Raw genomic sequence first — 18835 nt, forward strand, 5'->3', positions numbered from 1 at the left:
TTCCATAGTTTCCCTGTGTGAGTGGTTGTACGTTCTAAGGCTGTAACACCACTGCGGAGTCTTTTGTGGTATTATTTGTTAATGTGCATTATTACTGTTAGTTGCATAAGCAGTTCCTGCAGGAATTGCAGCTTGTTTTAATTTTACTGCAGGGACATAGTCCATCTACTAAGATGATCAGCAATTTTTAGCTAGTTACACTCCCTTCTTTGTTTCTTTGCAATATTTTAAAATAAAAAGGAAGTTGACACTTGAATCGTTGCTGTGTTAAATTACGCTAGGAATAAGTTTGGCAATATGCATTTGTTAGCAATATTGAGATGCAGAATGTAGAAACCCCCATATGAGTCAGAAACATGACTCTCATTAATATGCTTTACCAAGTTAATTTGCATGCAGCCATTTATTTGCAGTAGTCACAAAATGGTGGAGCTTTAGTTCTTTTTCTTAAAAACTAGGAGATGCTGGATAAGTAGAGAAAGTAGGAAGGTGGTAGAATTAATTTTGGGGTGCTAGAAGTGTTAGAGCTAAACTGGCCACACAGCTCTGGCAACTGACTTCATTGCTCTCTGCCATCTTCAGTCACATGCTGTTAACTTCCTGTATCATCTGCTGCCTCAGTGTCTCAAACACTTGATAGTGCAGATTTTTTGGTTGTTTTTTTGTTGTTCTCCAGTGTTGTCATATACATTTCCACTCTGCAGAATTACAGAATGGTAGGAGTTGGAAGGGACCTCTGGAGATCATCTTGTCCAACCCCCCTGCTTGAGCAGGGACACCTAGAGAAGACAAGATAAACGTAGCATAGAGGTCTGCGGAAATTTTAACTGGTACATGGATTGGGGTGTATTTAATAGAGAGGCATTACTGAAAAATAAAGCTAGTGTATGATCTGAATTTAACTTCCAACTCTGAAACATCTGGCAGTATTCAAAGTATAACATTAAAAGAGGAGACTTGCAGAAGCATGTTGTTCTCACAGTTGGTGCCAAAGAAAAGGAAAATACAACTTCTTTTAGCTCCTAAATAAATATATGTGGATAACATTCTGGTTGTTGGAGAGCAGAAGACTGACTTTGGGCATAGAGAAAACAACCAGAAGACTTTCCAGGACAGTTCTTCTGAAAAGGAAACTTGATCCACCTTAGCTAAGGGTTTTGGTTGTTTATAAATATGTATTCTGAAATTAATATATTTCTCTTGAGAATGTTTTCCCTTTGCTGTCAGGTGGTAGTCGTGATTAGAAAAACAATCCAGTGATTTACGGCTTTTTTCTTTGAGGTTAGGTAGGGGTAGAGATCTTGAAGGCAAGTCTAAATTGCTGAAATATATTGGATACTCAGAAAACTGGAGTATTGCAGACCAAAAAAGTAGTAATAAGCCATTAGTAATCTTAGTCATCTGAACAGTTACTGGAAAATAGTTTTCCTGGCTGATAGAGGTAGTAGTACACTTGGTTACAAATCTCTCAAATAACAATTTTAACTTTGTCCCGTTCATTTCTTTGTAGTTGGAGACAAGGTTCCTGCTGATATAAGAATTACTTCTATCAAATCTACTACTCTAAGGGTAGACCAGTCAATTCTCACAGGTATAATTTCTGTGAATTTTGGATAATTATGTGCATAATTGAAAGTGCCTTTTCACTGTCTGTTTAGAATAATTCATTAGAAACAAGCCTGTAGCTATTCAAGTACTACGTTGGATTCAAGTGTGATAAATTTCTGACCTAGTAACTAAACTCTTAGGGTGGCTGAAATGCATTGCTTCATCATTGGCTTTACATGTTCACTTCAGTGGGATGAACATTTTTACTGAGACTTGTAATGCTTTTTTGGTCCATTTTCCTACCCATATCCCCCCAATAGACATGCATTAGTAACTTCTGGGAAACTAAAATAAAAAAATTAAGAATTTCTATTCTAGTTTATGCAGTGTTGTAGATTTGAACATCTTGCCACTGCTCAAATATGAAAGTATGGAAATCTTGCTAAATGTCTTTTGTAATAGTTATCCATTTTCTTTCACGAGAGAGTATTTTTTTAAATATAGGCATCTTTTAAAGCTGTTACTAAAGACTCAGTATACTAAAGCCTTATTTGCTTAAATTCTGTGCATGCACATTCATGTGTTTTTTAGTATGGGCTCACAAGTGCGGGAGCTATATTTAGAGCACTTTTCAGAGCTGTTGAAAACAAAACAAAGTAGCAGTATTTCTGAATATAGGAAAGAAACTAGGAATCAACCAAGCATGCTATAACTTTTTTTTTCTCTCAGCTGGAACATGAAGATCTCTCTGCCTGTTTTGGTAGCTTAAATTAATGTTAACTAACTCTGAATTTTAAAACAGTAAAGTTAAGAAGCCTATTTTTTATTCTTAAATCTGTCTTGGAAACAGGCTCCAAAGTTTCTCAGTACAGATCCTGAGTATCACAGAACTGATCAAACTTACTGATGTTTAGCATAAGAAAATGCAGGCACTCTGTCAAACTATCAGAACTGAAATAAGTAGAAGAAATCCTCCAGAAGTCTATGTAAAGGGAATAATTCCTTGCCTTTGTTTAAATAACAGACTTCTTTTTTTAAAGCAAAACTTTTCTATTTTCAACCTATTTAATTTGATACTTGAGTCTCCTAACTAGTAAAGTAGGACTGAAGTCTAGGATGCTACTTAACAAAGCTTTTGAAAGTAGGAAGCTTTGACTCTTTTGAGCTTACAAAAAGCAGCGTGCTCTTAGCTTCAGTCAGAGTTACCACCTTGTGAAATCTGATTTAGTAATTAACATCTGTTTTTATAGAAAAGAAACCTTTCTATTCCTGTGACATGTTCATAGAAACTGATGTATTTACAGTTTTTATGGAAGAGTTCTCTGAATACCTCCAACTAAAGGAGTTAACAGATGGCTGCATGACATTTAGGGGTTTTTTTAAGGTCTGCCAGTATAACTGATGTATACCATCAATTTTTGTGATGGTATACCACCATTTTGTGATGTATACCATTCAATTTTTTTTTGTCCGATGAAGTATTTTCTGTTTCACGTAAGCAATTTAATAAAATAATTTGAAGAAAGAATTTTGACATATAATCCTCAGTCCTAAAATTTTTTAGTAACTTTCCAGTTCCCTACAGGACTCAAGACAATACATGTATAATCTCTTCTTAAGACTATTACCTTTATTTTAGGTGAATCTGTGTCTGTTATTAAGCACACTGACCCTGTGCCTGATCCTCGTGCTGTAAATCAAGACAAGAAGAACATGCTTTTTTCTGTAAGTTATTTATTTTGAAGTTTCCAAAAGTTTTATAAAATAATACCGAAGCTGATAAAAATGTGCAGAGCTTCAGGTCTTCACCTGTATGACTTCTTTGTATTCTCTGTATGTATCTGTATGCATTTGTCTATGTACATCGAAGTAAATGGATTAAAAATTAGAAGCAACTTTTATTAAAAGCTGTCCTCAGGGAAGATGCTTGTTGAAACTGGTTTCTGTGAGGAGACTGATTTCTGTTGTTCACAAGAAAGTCTTGAAGGCTGGAGCACATGCACTTCTAAAGTGCTTCTATGCTAATTTTCTAAAGTAATAGTTCTTCAGGCTGATAAGAATGCCCACACAAATTGTGGTATTGTCTGGCTAAAATTGAGAACTATCTTTCTATATAGGAATGAAGCAATTTTCAAATTTGTTTAAAGGAAGCACTGAATGCCTTTCAGATAAGAAAATAATTCTTCTATTGTTGGGAGGCTCCTTGTAGAAATTCTAACTGTTCTTTCTCACGTTAAGTATGTTCACACAGGGAGCCCCACAGAACATGGCTATTACTCATAGTAAATAATACTAAATCTGACAAAATACAATCCTAATAAAAACGGGAAGGGAAAGCATACTAAAGATGCCAGTTGAAATACATACTGCTTACTCAGCAGCCGAGTTTGACTACGCTGCTTATAATAGATCAATACTGAATCATTTTGAGCCCATTCTCTAAGTAGAAATTGTACGCTGGAGTATTCTCTTCAGATGATAGGGGAATGTCATTCTCTTCCTCTTCACTTTGTTCCGTATCCTAGCTGAAACAGTCTGGACTTGTATAAGGTGTTTTTGGTTTTGTTTGAGTTTGTTTGTGGTTTTTTGTGTTAATTTAAAAAAATCCCACAACAAAAAGTAAAACAAACCACTACCAAAACCTATTTATAGATTGACTACAAGTTTCCCCATCCCTTTTCTTTATTTACATTAGGGTACTAATATTGCTGCTGGTAAAGCTATGGGAGTGGTTATTGCAACAGGAGTAAACACTGAAATAGGCAAAATTCGAGATGAGATGGTGGCTACCGAACAAGAGAGAACCCCGCTTCAACAGAAACTGGATGAGTTTGGAGAACAGCTGTCTAAAGTCATCTCGCTTATCTGCATCGCTGTCTGGATAATAAACATTGGTCACTTCAATGATCCGGTTCATGGTGGCTCCTGGATTCGAGGTGCTATCTATTACTTCAAAATTGCAGTTGCTCTTGCTGTTGCTGCTATTCCTGAGGGTCTGCCTGCTGTCATTACCACCTGCTTGGCCCTTGGAACCCGGAGGATGGCCAAGAAGAATGCTATTGTTAGGAGTCTTCCCTCTGTGGAAACTTTGGGTTGCACCTCAGTTATTTGTTCCGACAAGACTGGTACTCTCACCACAAATCAGATGTCAGTCTGCAGGGTATGTTGAATTAGCTTTTATTTTTCTTTTTCTCCTCAGCTACTCTGAATAGTCAGCATTGCTTGAATTCTTTTGATCGCGAGTCTTTTGGTTCTCATATAATCAAAATCTTGCTTTATTTTCCTAAGATAAGCATCCACTTTTAATTCAGTTTTCCACTTTGTAGTGTTTAAGGCTTTATCTCTTCCCTTATTTAGTCATGGCCAAAAATAGCTGTACCCGCACTTGACGGAAGAGAAAGTTGTTTCCAAGCAGCTTCACATAGACTGAATGGCTGACAGACAAGTCAATTGGTAATCATTTAGTATGATTTATCCCGTTTCAGACAGGTAGGATACTTACACTGTAGAAGCAGGATGTGTGTAAGTGTAAAACACCTATGTCTTTAATTTATCAAGATGGCAATGGTGGAGAAACTTAGCAGTGAGAAAAAGGTGGAAGGTATACTGCAGTAACTTGAATAGTCTAAAGTACTTTCAGTATTGAGTGGTTCCACCCTTATTTGGTTATCTTCAATAGCTCCTATTGGTCTGATGTAGATCACTATAGTGTTTTCAGCATGCAATATTGTGTGACTAATCTGGCAACTGGAGGTGCAGCTGACCCTGCCACCACCATTGCCAAGGTCATCTTCAATGTATGGCATATTTTTAGTTAAGCGTAAGTTACATGCCCCTCCTCCCTTCTCCCAGTATTCTTTCTAGTGTTGATTAATCTGGGACTTTTATAGCTAATCACCTAACATAATGCATGTTCAGTTGCCAGCTCTCTTGTGTTTCCCATATACTTGTTATGCTGTGTAGGAATTTTGAGAAAACATGAGTTCTTCTGTTTAGTAATTGTAGATGTTCAGTGGCATAGCAACTCTATGACATCAAATGTTCAGACTCATTACATTGGGTAAGAATTCCAAATGTGTAAATGTTGAGCACTACACACCAGTATTTTTTGGCAAAAGTTTGTAAGCCTTAAGCACTTTATTCTCATGTGAAGATGGCTTTTCTTCTTAACTGGTGGTTGATTTGTCCTACTTCTTTAAGTATTGTAGTATTTATACCTAGGAGACACAAAGCAGCTGCTCATCAGTATTCCAGAGGAGGTTACTTGCAGTAGAGTTGCATAACTGCCCTAGTCTTTGCAGGGGTTTTTTTCATCATGCAGATGCCAAAAGCAGAAGGCTTACTGGTTAACTCATCATTTAAGTTGTATTTATTTAAAAGCTAAAAGTGCTCTGCTCTTATATTTAGAGGGCTAAATGTTTTAGATCTTCTGCAGTACAACTTACTTGGTTCCTTGTTAACCTCTGACAGCTACAGAATAACCTTAATTGCAAGATTTTGCAAAACAGCAAAATCCTAATACATGTAAACAAAATACGCTTATTCTTGGTTTCACTCTGAGCGAGAGATTGCTTAGCTTTTTAAGAAGTCTGGTTTACAACATTAATTCCATTTGTAGTTTTAGTTTTCATGTTAAGTAGTAACTCCTGAGTGTCCAAAGGAACCTTATACTAAAACATTTCAGTCAGAAATGATACTGCATTAGGAAGAGACTTGCGGGATTGTTTTAATGTCCTCCAGTGGTATCACTGAGAATGCACTTACTCTGCTTTGTGGGCTTTTAATTTATCAGCTTGTCAAGCTTTTCTGATTTTTTTAAAATCACTTTGAAGATAGGGACTCCAGACATTAATGCGGATCAGTTGTGGAACACCTAATTATTAGGCTGTATTTTGTGAAGATGCTTACCTAAAACACAAGGTGGCACAATGATGGGAAATTAAGATGCTGATAAAATGTGGTATGGCAAAATGGCTGATACTGACCAACGGATAAGAGGTTCCATTAAGATACACTATCAATCAGTGAGAAATCATTTTCTTCTCTACTACCACTCCAGCAAGTCATAATAAGTGCAAGACAGCTTCAGGCACTGGTTTTACCTCCATCCCCCAGATTTGGTTCTACCTGCAGCTCTCTTAGAAAGCAAACAGAAACAAAGGAAAACCTGAGATGCAGGTGTCTTATGGGGTACAACTGCATCCTTAAAATTGGTGTCTTTATTTGAAAACAACATTTTGACCCATGCTAGAAGGGCACATGAGCTGTCTGAATGTTTTTTAAGCTACCAGTGTACTGGATGGCAAAGTGACTTCAAACTAGAAAACCAGGACAGAAAACACTTTCACTTAGTGACTGGTATTAAGGGAAACTGGCCATTGTCTGTCCCTTGCCTAAAACTTCACCTCTTTGATCTAGAAGCTTCTCCTATTTGTAGATGCTTTACCTTTACTTTGGGAAGAATTGGTAGTTTCCAAGCTGCCCTTTTGATTGGAACTGCTGTTTCAAACTTACACATGAGAATTTATTTACCCAAGCTCTTCCTAGGCTTCAGACTTGTATTGTCAGGATTGCCAAGTGGATGTGTGAGTAGTCTTCACAGCTGAAGTTAAGTGTGCATAGTTTATGTGTTTTTCAACTCTTTTGATGTACTTGTGCCACAGTTCAATTTTCAATGAGATCTGTTAAGCAGAAATGCTGTTTTCTGTACTTTGTGCTTCAGTACAGGGAGCTGTTCAAACGTATATGGGATCGAAGTTCAGAGTATTTTATCTGGTTTTGTCTAGTTTGTTTATTCAACCTGAACTTGCCTGTTGTGCCTGCTTGCTTAAGGCCTGTTTAAATGTCTTGCATTAATTGTTGTTCAAAGGCAGTAACACTTCTAACTCTAATTTCAGATGTTTGTCCTGGACAGAGTAGAAGGAGATAGCTGTTCTCTGAATGAATTTACTGTAACTGGTTCAACATATGCTCCTATGGGAGAAGTGTAAGTGTTCTGTTGAAGTTAAATATTTGTCTGTTTTTGCATTGACTATTACTTCAGACTTGAAAAGTCAATATTCCATAGTGACTGCTAATAAGTGAAAGCTCATCTAGTGAGAATGCAAACTGAAGGGCAGGAGGGAAAGTAATTAACAGTAAAAGGGAAGTCAAATTCTAGAAAAGTAAACCTTCATGAAACTTAATACAGTCTGCAATATTGCAGTGTCCCTTTGATAATCAAAAAATAAATTAGGGGTGGGTTGAGATTATTTATTTTACTGAAATCTTCCTGGACTAAAATTAGCTATCCCAGTGCTTCAAAATGAGGTTTACTTAATTTTTAAAAACCTGCCTAAATCTGAAGAGGTGGGCCTCTGTTAATCTGTGAACTTAGTGTTTCCAGTTTCCCTGCCTTAGAAGAAGGTAGGAGATTTTTTTTCTAAAGCATCTTATGAATGCATTGGCATTAATTCTTGAAGTTACTGTAAATTTGTAACCCCTACCCCTAATAGTTCATTGAACTCAGTTCATCTGTACTTGAATAGATATGTGTGTTTCTGTCAGGCTTTGGTGCTAAACCTGCTCCCTTAGGAACAGAATGGTACATTTGGTTTACTTTATCAGTTGCAAGTCCCCGCTAGCAGGATAGGTGGTTCATCCTGACAACTTCAGGAATCTTTAGGGTTCTGCTTCCAGAATCTTACTGGATTGTTAGAGTTCTTTCTGCTTGTCTAGTCTCTCATAGACTAGATTTCTACTATATATGAAGTAGATTGGAGATTCAGTTATTATAAACATCTCAACCTTGTGGAGTTTCACATGCATGCCCCTGACTCCATGTAATCTTCACTGATCTCTATTTGATTTTTATAGCAGTTAAAACCATCGTGTTCTCAGTGGCTGGAAATCTTAATTTCCCAATTCTCTTTTCTTTCAAAGCTAATTGCTGTCAAAAGCTTCTGCTTTCATTTCAGGAGATGGCATTTACTTAGGCTAGGCAAGATGACATTCTAGAGCTTGTAAAGCTTCCAGCTATTATGCTTTAGCTGGTCTCGCAAGAGCTGTAGATAAACAAAATAATAAAACAGTGTGTGGCAGCAGATGTCGAGTATAATAAGGCAGTCATCAATGTATGTTTATGTTCTATTTTTGCTTGCTGAAATTGGGGAAATGTGAATAAGCATGTTAATCGCACTGCATTCATGTTCATAAGGAATGTTCTGTGAAAGGGACCAAATTGCTCTTGGGGAGATTCCAATTGGACACCAGAGGGAAATTTTTCACAGTGAGGACAGTCACCATTGGAATAATCTCCCCAGGGAAGTGGTTGACTCAGCCACATTGGACACCTTCAAGAGTCGTGTGGACAGGGTGCTGGGCCATCTTGTTTAGACTCTGCTCTTCCAAGAAAGGTTGGACTAGATGATCCCTGAGGTCCCTTCCAACCTGTGATTCTGTGATACCACATCCTTGGAGCATAAGGACACAAATAGCTAAAATAGCAAACCTTTAGGGATGATTTTATTTCTGCATTTATGGATGGCTTGCTTTAAAATCGGTGACCTTAAAGTAAGGTGACTTACTTCAGCTTGGATTGCAAACTGTCACTGAAAACCAAGTTTGATGGGGACCTTAAGAGGCAGCCTAGTCCATTGCACTGCCTCAAAGCAGGACCTGCTCTAGATATGAACCATTCCTGATAGTTGTTGTTTTGTTGTCTTCCACTGCTGTATAGGCAGCCTACTCTATTTCATAACCATTAAGTGCTTTTCCAATAAATCAATCATTTTTCACTTACTCTTGAAGTGTTTGATACACAGCTTTCCCCTAAGACACATTCAGAATAGAAAATTACAAACATTTCTTACTGACTGATTTCCCAGGGATGTTAGGAGATCATTAAGCAGTTTGGAGTAGGTTTTTTGGCTCTCAGCACATGCAGTGTGCATGCTTACTTGCAAGCTGAGAGCATAAAACTAACAATAATGAACTGTGGCAAAAGCTAGCAGATAGCATTTGGCCTTCAAATGAGTTTATCTTGAGCTAATCAAAACACCTGAAGTTTTAAGGGGGGGGGGTGTAACATGGGAAAGAAAAAAGAAAAAAAAAAACCCAAAGAAACAACCTTTATCCAGAACTGATCCCAGCAACTCAGACTCCATGTGCACTTGCCATTCTTCATAAATTGTTAAGGAGCACACAGGCAAGGAGCAGAAGGGGCAGGGGGCGAGAGGGTAGGGTGCCAAACCCCAGTATAACAAGTTATGGATATTCAGGTATGATGGTTTTCTTCAAGTTCAGAACAGGTGAAAACAGGAAATATTAGCTGTGGTAGATGAGGTGACAAACTGAGAGCTGCTGGGAACTTGAGAGTTGAGAGTTTAAAGCCACTGCTTAAGGCTGTAGATTCGTGTGCAAAATGAAACTTTAACAAACACACTTGGTTGTTTAAGATGCATTTTGTTCACATGTGGTGTTACACAGCATTGGCATTTGTTTGCAGTACTACAAGAGACTGAACAAAAGCTTTCACAATCAGACATGTCACAGTCTACGTTATGAAGTCTTATGGAGTAATGATCCATGTCTTTCTACCACCATACCCTTTTTTTCCCCTCCTTGAGAACTTTAATGAAAGATGTTATATATGAATTATGTCTTGCTAATTAGGGGGGAAAATAACAGTATTGAACACTGTCTTGATTCTCTTATGCTTACACTAGAAGTATGCTGATGTTCCAGAACATTAATCCATTTGCTGTCTATTTCCAACAGTGAAAGCAAAGAAGTTGCTTCTTATTTGTGATGCCTAAATGGTGCATTACTTTAGGAAAAAGTACCTTCCCTCTTTTTAAAGACTTCGGATATTAATCATTAAGCGTATATGACTACTAGAAAAGAGTATTTCTTTTCTAGGTGAATTTGTATTGTGAAATTACTTAGCTTTTCATTGGTTTATGAGGTTCACATACAGTACAGATTACGGTTTAAGAAATTAGAGGCCAAATCTGCTTTTATGCCTGTCCAGTGCATGCATTTCATGCATGGCACTAAATCTGCAGAATATGCAATGAGGCTAAGGAAGCGAAGCTCCCAAGTTATCCGACAATACCCGTCTCCTACTTGGACCTCCCAAGTCCTGTGCCATACTCTAATACTGCTTTCATATGTGTCTTCACTGAACTCTTTACTTATCTTCTATGTTGCTGTACAACTGTCACTGGAGGAAATAAGGTTTTATAACTCAGTGGTTTCATTGATAATCATGTCACATTCTGTTCATGACTGTTTGATCTAAACTTCTGAACTCACCTTTATCAAACCTGCCCTTCTCAACAGTTTTCTGGTTCTGTAGTTCCAAGTCCGTAGCTAACAAACATTGTACTAAATGGTAATACAGTAAAGGGATTAAAGAACAGAAAAAGGTGAGATGCTAATACTAAATAACTAATGGAAATCTCCCCCTTTTCTTCCTTTGGAAAGGCATAAAGATGACAAACTTATTAAATGTAGCCAGTATGATGGCCTTGTGGAACTTGCAACGATCTGTGCGCTCTGTAATGATTCCTCTTTGGATTATAACGAAGTAAGTACATACTGAACAGAGGAAAGTGTGAGAATGAGGATAAAAGTTTGTTCTCATCTATGCAATACCTTTCAGTGGTAAATCTTCTTCTAGTCAAGGGAGGGGAGAGTATTTAGGTCCTCTTAAGTATTAACTCTGGGAATTATTTATTTGTTGAACACTGAGGAAAAAACTAAAGCCAAGCAGCAAATATAATCTGGAACTTGGAGATCTCTTGGTGTGTAGCATTCATTGCTGCTTTCTTGCTTTGCCTCGCCTCCTTAAGGTTGCTACATCTCATAATGACTTAAATGCTGACATCCTTCCCTGCTGGTCTTGACTGTAAAGGCTTGAAATTTCCTACAAATGATACTCTTCAAAGTTGCTTTTTAAAAATAGGCATGCTTGTTTCATAAGCCTTAGTAAGTCTTGTTAAGCTTTGTTTTTTTCCATTGTGAAACTTGAACTTTTGTCTCTGGTAGGTTCCAGGTGAGGCTTAAAGTAAACTCCTGTGTTTTTGTTTTCTGTTAACTAAAGGCTAAGGGAGTATATGAAAAAGTTGGTGAAGCGACAGAAACAGCGCTTACCTGTCTGGTTGAAAAGATGAATGTATTTGATACAGACTTGAAAGGACTTTCTAGAATTGAACGTGCAAATGCCTGCAACTCGGTCAGTACTCTTTTATCTGGAATTCCTTGGGGAGTGAGTTTTGTAGTATGAATTATCTAAATGCATTTTTATGCTGTTTTTTTTTTTAAAGGTGATAAAACAACTGATGAAGAAAGAATTCACTCTGGAATTCTCAAGAGACAGAAAGTCTATGTCTGTCTATTGTACACCGAACAAACCAAGCCGCACATCCATGAGTAAGATGTTTGTTAAGGTCAGTTCCTCATTTGTGAAATTGTAGTTATGGAATGGCTGCAAAGGTAGCACAATATTTAAAAATTATGGCACAGCTAACTGCAGCTTGAAGTTGACGGAATGACTGATTTGAGCAAATGCTATAATGGAAAGAGATTTACTAAGCTAAGTTACTACTTTTTGGCCTCTGCAGGGTGCTCCTGAAGGTGTAATTGACAGATGTACACATGTCCGTGTTGGAAATGCTAAAATACCATTAACCTCAGGAATTAAGCAGAAAATAATGTCTGTCATTAGAGAATGGGGAACTGGTAGAGACACACTGCGTTGTTTGGCTCTGGCAACCCATGACAATCCACCCAGAAAAGAGGAAATGAATCTTGAGGACTCCTCAAATTTTATTAACTATGAGGTAAGTTTAGTAAAACATGCTTTTAACACTTCTCCCTCTGCCACACTGGAGAATGGTGACTCCTTATGTTTGATTCTTCCTTGAGGAAGCTATATCTGACAATATTCTCTTTCTGGGTACTTTTGATGTCGGGCACAATAGTTAGCCACATGTGTGGAGGGAATGCTCAGTTTAGGAAGACACTATATATCTCCTTGAAGAAACTTATGGGGTAAAACTTGGACTACTCTGTGGTTTGATACCTGTCACTCCTACTACATTCCCCCAGTTTATTTTGGGTTTGAAAGAAAAGCATGTTGTGTGTGTTCTTGGTGGCTGGTATACATGCTGCTGCTTGGATAAAAGTACAAGAAAAAAATCAGTTTAAAAGCCCACCTGCAAATTGTATTATTTTGTGTACACGCACAAAGTCCTCAGGATCATAATACCTTAAACTGTTTTTAGAGACTGACTCTGAAAAATGTTCCAAAAATTGCATTGTGGTTTCAGCTTTAATGGTTTTCAGTTTGACATTGCTCAACTGCAAGACGTCTTTGGGGATTTTGTGATGAAACACACCTGCCATTTTGTACTCTTGAGAGTCAAGTTCACTTCCCTTCCTCCATACTGTCAGCTGCAAAAGCTCTGTCCATGATGATCATGTTAGCTACTCTGTAACTTCCCAATGAAATCTGTATCTAGGGTTTAAGGCGGGGGGGAAATTACAGGAGTTGCATGAGAGTTTTTGGCTTGTGTGCTCTGCTCCTGGTGTACTGATTACAAAAGAAAGACTTGACAGCTTGCAGATTAAATTTGCAAAGCTGACAACTAGAGCACAATTTAACTGATAAAACAAGTGCATTCAAAGCAAGATATGTTTGGAAATGTAGGATCCCATTTCAGAGTGTGGTCATGCTCTGGGAATTAACTGTGTCCTCCCATCGTGGAGATAGTACCATTAGCACTGTGATTCCAAAAGCATTAAATTCTTATGTACTTCTTACTTGTTAATGTGCCTATTGACTTGCGACTTTCAGTTCTTCTCCCGCTGTCTGAATTCAGTATCAGAGCTGAAGTACTGTGAAGATTTTGTATGGTGAGACAGATAAGCCCTCTGAAGTAAACCTTTTGGGGGAGGGGAACCTGACATAAGAGCAAGTATATCATGCGTAGTACACTGGTTTTGACCAAATGGCAGGATGACATAGGCCTCAGTGTCTTAATTGGTTGATGTAGAACCACAGAATATTGTGGACAAGGAACAAAAACAAATGTCACTATGCTGAGAGATATTTAGCATGCGAGCAAAATGATTGTTTTGCTAATGTCAGAAATCTGTAGGATCTTCCCCTAAAGCTTGCTGCTGTCCTGTTTCAGACCAACTTGACCTTTGTTGGATGCGTGGGTATGCTGGATCCCCCAAGAATCGAAGTAGCTTCGTCTATAAAGTTGTGCAAACAAGCTGGTATTAGAGTTATTATGATCACTGGTGATAATAAAGGCACAGCAGTGGCTATTTGCCGTCGTATCGGTATCTTCGTGGAAGACGAAGATGTTTCTACAAAAGCCTTTACTGGTCGTGAGTTTGACGAACTCTCACTTGCTGCCCAAAGAGACGCTTGCCACCATGCCCGTTGCTTTGCTCGTGTAGAGCCTTCCCACAAATCTAAAATTGTTGAGTTTCTTCAGTCTTTTGATGAGATTACAGCTATGGTGAGTAATCGAACGTTTACTTGGTTTGAAAGGCAGACTTTGTGTTTGACAAGGCATAATTTGGGTTTAGACTAATGCCTCATTCTGGAAGACACTTCCGTGTTTTCCTGAACTCAAAGCCTCAGAAGAGTTCTGCACTTAAGTGATTTTTAAAGATCTAAAACCAAACCCAGTACAAAATACCTTTCTAGTCCTATATGTAAGTGCCCGCCTTATTTTTTTCCTTTTTTTTAAACTTTAATTTCTTGTTTTAGACTGGTGATGGTGTCAATGATGCCCCTGCATTGAAGAAAGCAGAAATTGGAATTGCTATGGGTTCTGGTACTGCAGTGGCTAAAACTGCTTCTGAAATGGTTTTAGCAGATGATAATTTCTCAACTATTGTAGCTGCTGTGGAAGAAGGACGTGCAATTTATAACAACATGAAACAGTTCATCCGTTACTTGATCTCCTCCAATGTTGGAGAAGTTGTCTGGTAGGTTTAAAATGTTTTCATTTTCTTTGAACTAGAGTAGTGATGATGGAGTCTTTTGTTAGCTAGTTATTTACTTCCAGTATTTCCCACTAAAACCAGAGAAACAGGTTCTCCAGGTAACTGATCATTGTGATGGTGTGGAAGTCTGCATACTTCTAGCCTAGTCTTCACTGGAGAATTGTAGCATACCACATTGCATTGCACATAATATTCTAGCTCAGTAGGTGGTTAAACACTTTACAATTACTTCTATTACTTAGAATAATTCTGTAGAATAGGAAAATAAAAAACTTAAGTATTACAAGATCTGGTATATCAGATAACTTAGCCACAGATTTAACTTAGAGGTTTGTTTAACCTTAAGTTACAGAAGAATGGTCTTTAGAAGGAATGGTGACCCAATGGCACAGAATGCATTTCTGGTTACAGAATGTAAATATTGATCTCTTAGCAGTTGTTTATATCAAAGCATACTTTTTCCCAGAGTGGAATATAACACAGCAATTGTCTTGCCTTGTTTCTTGTAAACTTTAAAGCTGTCCTTCATGTGGCTCTTGCTGCAGCCCCTGTTTCTGTTCTATTTATTCACACAGGCTTGAAACCATGAAAGCTAAATGCTCATTAAATTTTTGCAGGAACTAGCAGTAACCTAGCTAAATGAAGCTTAGTTGTTTGAGCTAAAATGCTATTATATCTGCACAAGTTCTAGTGTCTTTTAGAAAGCAGCTTGCGAGCCATTAACACATATATCTATATATCTAACTATATTGACAAGTAGAGTGGGAAGAAACAAGGCTAAAGCAGAAACTCTTCAATTCCTGAAGTTACCAGAAGGTAATGCTTCAAAACCTCTATGCCAGTGGTTAGAAGTGTTTGCTATTCAACATGTTTTTAGTTTTCTGAATGTGAATATTCAGCTCATGTTATTAAATGGGTAACTCTGTATGAGAGAAGTTGATGCTACAGGCTTAGGCATAAGTGTTAAAAGGACTTAAGTACATGCACAAGAATAAGCTTATAACTGGTGGGTTTTTTTATAGTATCTTCTTGACTGCTGCCCTGGGTTTTCCTGAAGCTCTAATTCCTGTCCAACTGTTATGGGTAAACCTTGTGACGGATGGTCTCCCTGCTACTGCTCTGGGCTTTAATCCTCCTGATCTTGATATCATGAATAAGCCACCACGCAACCCTAAAGAGCCACTGATCAGTGGATGGCTCTTCTTCCGTTACCTAGCTATTGGATGTAAGTAGTAATAGCTTTTTTTTTTAAGTAAACTTAGGCAGGAACATTTTTTTTGAGATCCACTTGAAAGCAGTTTGTTTGATCTTCTTGTATGCTGAAATCTTGAAAGCTAGCAATAGATGTTCTGTGGAACTGGTATTCTTCCTTTATTTTGTTTTGAGATTCTCACTTTGCTTCACACATTTGTAGGCAGTGCCATGATCAGAACAGTAAAGTTGTGGTTTTGGTTTTTTCCCTTCTTGTGGGTAGCAACTGAGGCACCAAAAGCCCTAGTTGCATAACATTGGCGTGACATTCACCACTTGGTCAGAATCATTTGATTTTTGACAAGTAGGAAACCATTAGAAATTTTATAGACTGCCATAGTGGATTAGACCTTTAAAATTGTCCAGTAGTGGATGGTATTACAGTCCTTAAGGAGAGAAGCCCTTCAGGAACAGATGAATTTAGGGCCAAGTCTGACCTGTGTTCCCAAGCAGTCACCTACTTTGTCTTTTCCTGTTTGACTCATTCCAGTCTAAAATACTTATAGCTCAGAGCATTAAAACAGCAGATCTTAGCTTGTCCATAATAATAATAATAATAACTGTCAGCATTAGGAAGATGAGCATGTTGTGGGATTGGGATTGAAGAACCAAGACCAGGGATTAGTGAATAAGTACCTGCATTAGCTGTTGCGATCCTACATAGAACTACTTCTAAATCTGAAAAAGACAACTGTCGTGTGTCTAACCTACCATTTTTGTGCTTACATAGAAGGACACAACAGGTTTGCTGGCATGGCTATAGCTGGAGAAAATAAAGGAGTATCAATTTGTGAAATGATTGGATGTAGATTTAAACCTTAAATATAGCTATAATACTGTAAAGCTAGAACAAGTATCTATGTGGATACTTAAATCACACTGTCCTCATGCCAGAAGTTGTGGCCTTAATTTTCCTGACTGACTTAATAGATCTTGAAGTAAATAAACCTCAGTATTAGTTAATGTAAGTACAGACACGTTGGATTCTAAGAGGAAAAAAGAAACATTGCAGGTTGATTACTCCAAGTGATATCCTTGTTTGCCTTAAGTTCTAGCTGTCAGCTTCCATAAGCTGATCTAATACAGTATTTAACTGTTACTTAAATTACAACTGGTGGAGCATATTTCTTGCAGAGGAGACAGATTAATTGCAGTCTGTTGGTTGTTTTTTTTTTTTTTACAGTATTGGAGGTCTTGAGGTAGAATTTGAAGTGTGGCAAGTGAGATCTCCTCATGCATACAGTTCACAATGTAAAAAAGCACTTTTGTTTTCTTTAAGGTTATGTTGGTGCTGCCACAGTGGGTGCTGCTGCTTGGTGGTTTATCGCTGCTGATGGTGGTCCAAGAGTTACCTTTTATCAGCTGGTAATTGCTCAGTTTAATATCTTTGGGGGCAGAAGGGAGGTGCATGCTTCTTTTGTACTTGAAATGACTGTAAAAAAAGTAGGTTACAACTTATGTAACAAGACATTTTCAGACTTGTTACTGTAAAAACTTGATTATGATTAATTAGTCTTAATACTAAAGCTTAAAGGTGGGATACCTGAGCTAAACAATTAGGAGGACTAACTGTTGTCTTGTAAGTAAAAGACTAATGGGGATTTTTCTAAAGCTGGCAAGTTTAAAACCAGTGCTTATAGGAGTCGTATTAGAAAGCTCTGTTTTCATAATACTCACTGCTAATTTCTTAATTGCCTGTTCTACATTGTAAAAGTTAAGCTGCAGAAGTCAGTTCATGTTGTTCTGTTCTAGAGCCATTTTCTGCAGTGCAAAGAGGACAATCCAGACTTCTCTGGTGTCGACTGTGTGGTTTTTGAGTCTCCATATCCAATGACAATGGCGCTTTCTGTGCTTGTCACCATAGAGATGTGCAATGCTCTCAACAGGTTCGTATGTCCTAATAGGAAAGCGAAGTTTCTGCAGAGCTTAGCCAAAATCTTACCTTTTGTGCAATTTGATTCATAGTGTGGGGACAGCTCAGCTAATAAAGAATGAGTCATATTTCCTTTCTGAATCCTGGTAGTGCAAACAAAATGACTCTCGTAGATAACATTTGAGATCTCTAAGTCTGCCAATTCACTTTGGTATTTTACTAAGCATGAGCAACTGAAATGTTTTCCGTTACTTCTAATCTAAGCTTAATCAATCAGATTATCTCTCCTATGTTGGTATAAAGTGATATCAAGGACAACTAAAATAAGAATGCTGAAGATATGGAAAATAGTTTTTCCTGCCCTAAGGGAGTGAGGGTTTAGCCAATTAGATTATAAATGGAAACCACTAAATAGCACAATGTCAAGGGTATCTTTCTTCAAATAGCTTAGAGGTCAGTTAATTTAAAAACAAATAAACTTTAAATACAAATGTACTGGGGTAGTCCTACATAGTAAGATATTGCTCTACATCTGATGTTCTGGATCTCAGCCTCTTCTGCAGTATAGCCTAAATGCAGAGAGAATCTAAAGTGCAGAATTTAAGAACAAGCACTAAGAAGGTGCAAATATTTGACCTTCATATCTAGTTAAGTGAACTTCAGAAGAAGTGAGTGCGCTAGGTCCCCAGGTATACAATAGACTGGGGAGGATTCTGTCTTACGCTGTCCTGCCCATCTCTCTCCTCCCGTGGAGAGGATGTGGGGTCTTAGCAGAAGAGGTAGACTAGATCAGCAATGAGCGGAACACAAAAGCTTTAAAAAAAAAAAAAGTGCAGCTGAACTGTGACTGCTTTGCTAAGCAGACTTCCAAGGTAGTTTAAAGTTACAACATGTATAAACCATATCTTAGTGTCTTGCTTCCCTTCATGACTGGGATAAATGCTCCTTTCTTTCTAGCTCATTTTCTGATTCACTGAATTTCCTGTTGGTATCTTATGTACACATATATACCATGTTTCTGTTGCAGTCTATCAGAAAATCAATCCTTGATGAGGATGCCCCCGTGGGAAAACATCTGGCTGGTGGGCGCTATTTGCTTGTCCATGTCACTCCACTTCCTTATTCTTTATGTGGAACCGCTGCCAGTAAGTGCAT

At 37.8% G+C, this 18835-nt stretch overlaps 1 protein-coding gene across 3 annotated transcripts in view; it reads left to right on the forward strand.

Moving 5' to 3' along the window:
- The window catches only part of ATP2A2 (ATPase sarcoplasmic/endoplasmic reticulum Ca2+ transporting 2), a 47411-nt gene that overhangs the window by 22107 nt on the left and 6469 nt on the right, over positions 1-18835 (forward strand). For all 3 annotated transcript variants that reach the window (XR_010375292.1, XM_064466183.1, XM_064466184.1), the window contains exons 6-19: positions 1511-1591; positions 3188-3273; positions 4244-4708; positions 7446-7534; positions 11014-11116; positions 11633-11764; positions 11856-11978; positions 12153-12371; positions 13728-14063; positions 14318-14538; positions 15579-15781; positions 17087-17172; positions 17560-17693; positions 18708-18825. Coding sequence is in view for 2 of the 3 variants with exons in the window: in XM_064466183.1 (XP_064322253.1) it covers positions 1511-1591; positions 3188-3273; positions 4244-4708; positions 7446-7534; positions 11014-11116; positions 11633-11764; positions 11856-11978; positions 12153-12371; positions 13728-14063; positions 14318-14538; positions 15579-15781; positions 17087-17172; positions 17560-17693; positions 18708-18825 (2396 nt within the window). In the remaining variant the exon portion in view is untranslated. The remainder of the gene's footprint in view (positions 1-1510; positions 1592-3187; positions 3274-4243; positions 4709-7445; positions 7535-11013; positions 11117-11632; positions 11765-11855; positions 11979-12152; positions 12372-13727; positions 14064-14317; positions 14539-15578; positions 15782-17086; positions 17173-17559; positions 17694-18707; positions 18826-18835) is intronic.

Source organism: Phalacrocorax carbo, chromosome 15 (assembly GCF_963921805.1).
Source record: "Phalacrocorax carbo chromosome 15, bPhaCar2.1, whole genome shotgun sequence".
NCBI lineage: Eukaryota > Metazoa > Chordata > Aves > Suliformes > Phalacrocoracidae > Phalacrocorax > Phalacrocorax carbo.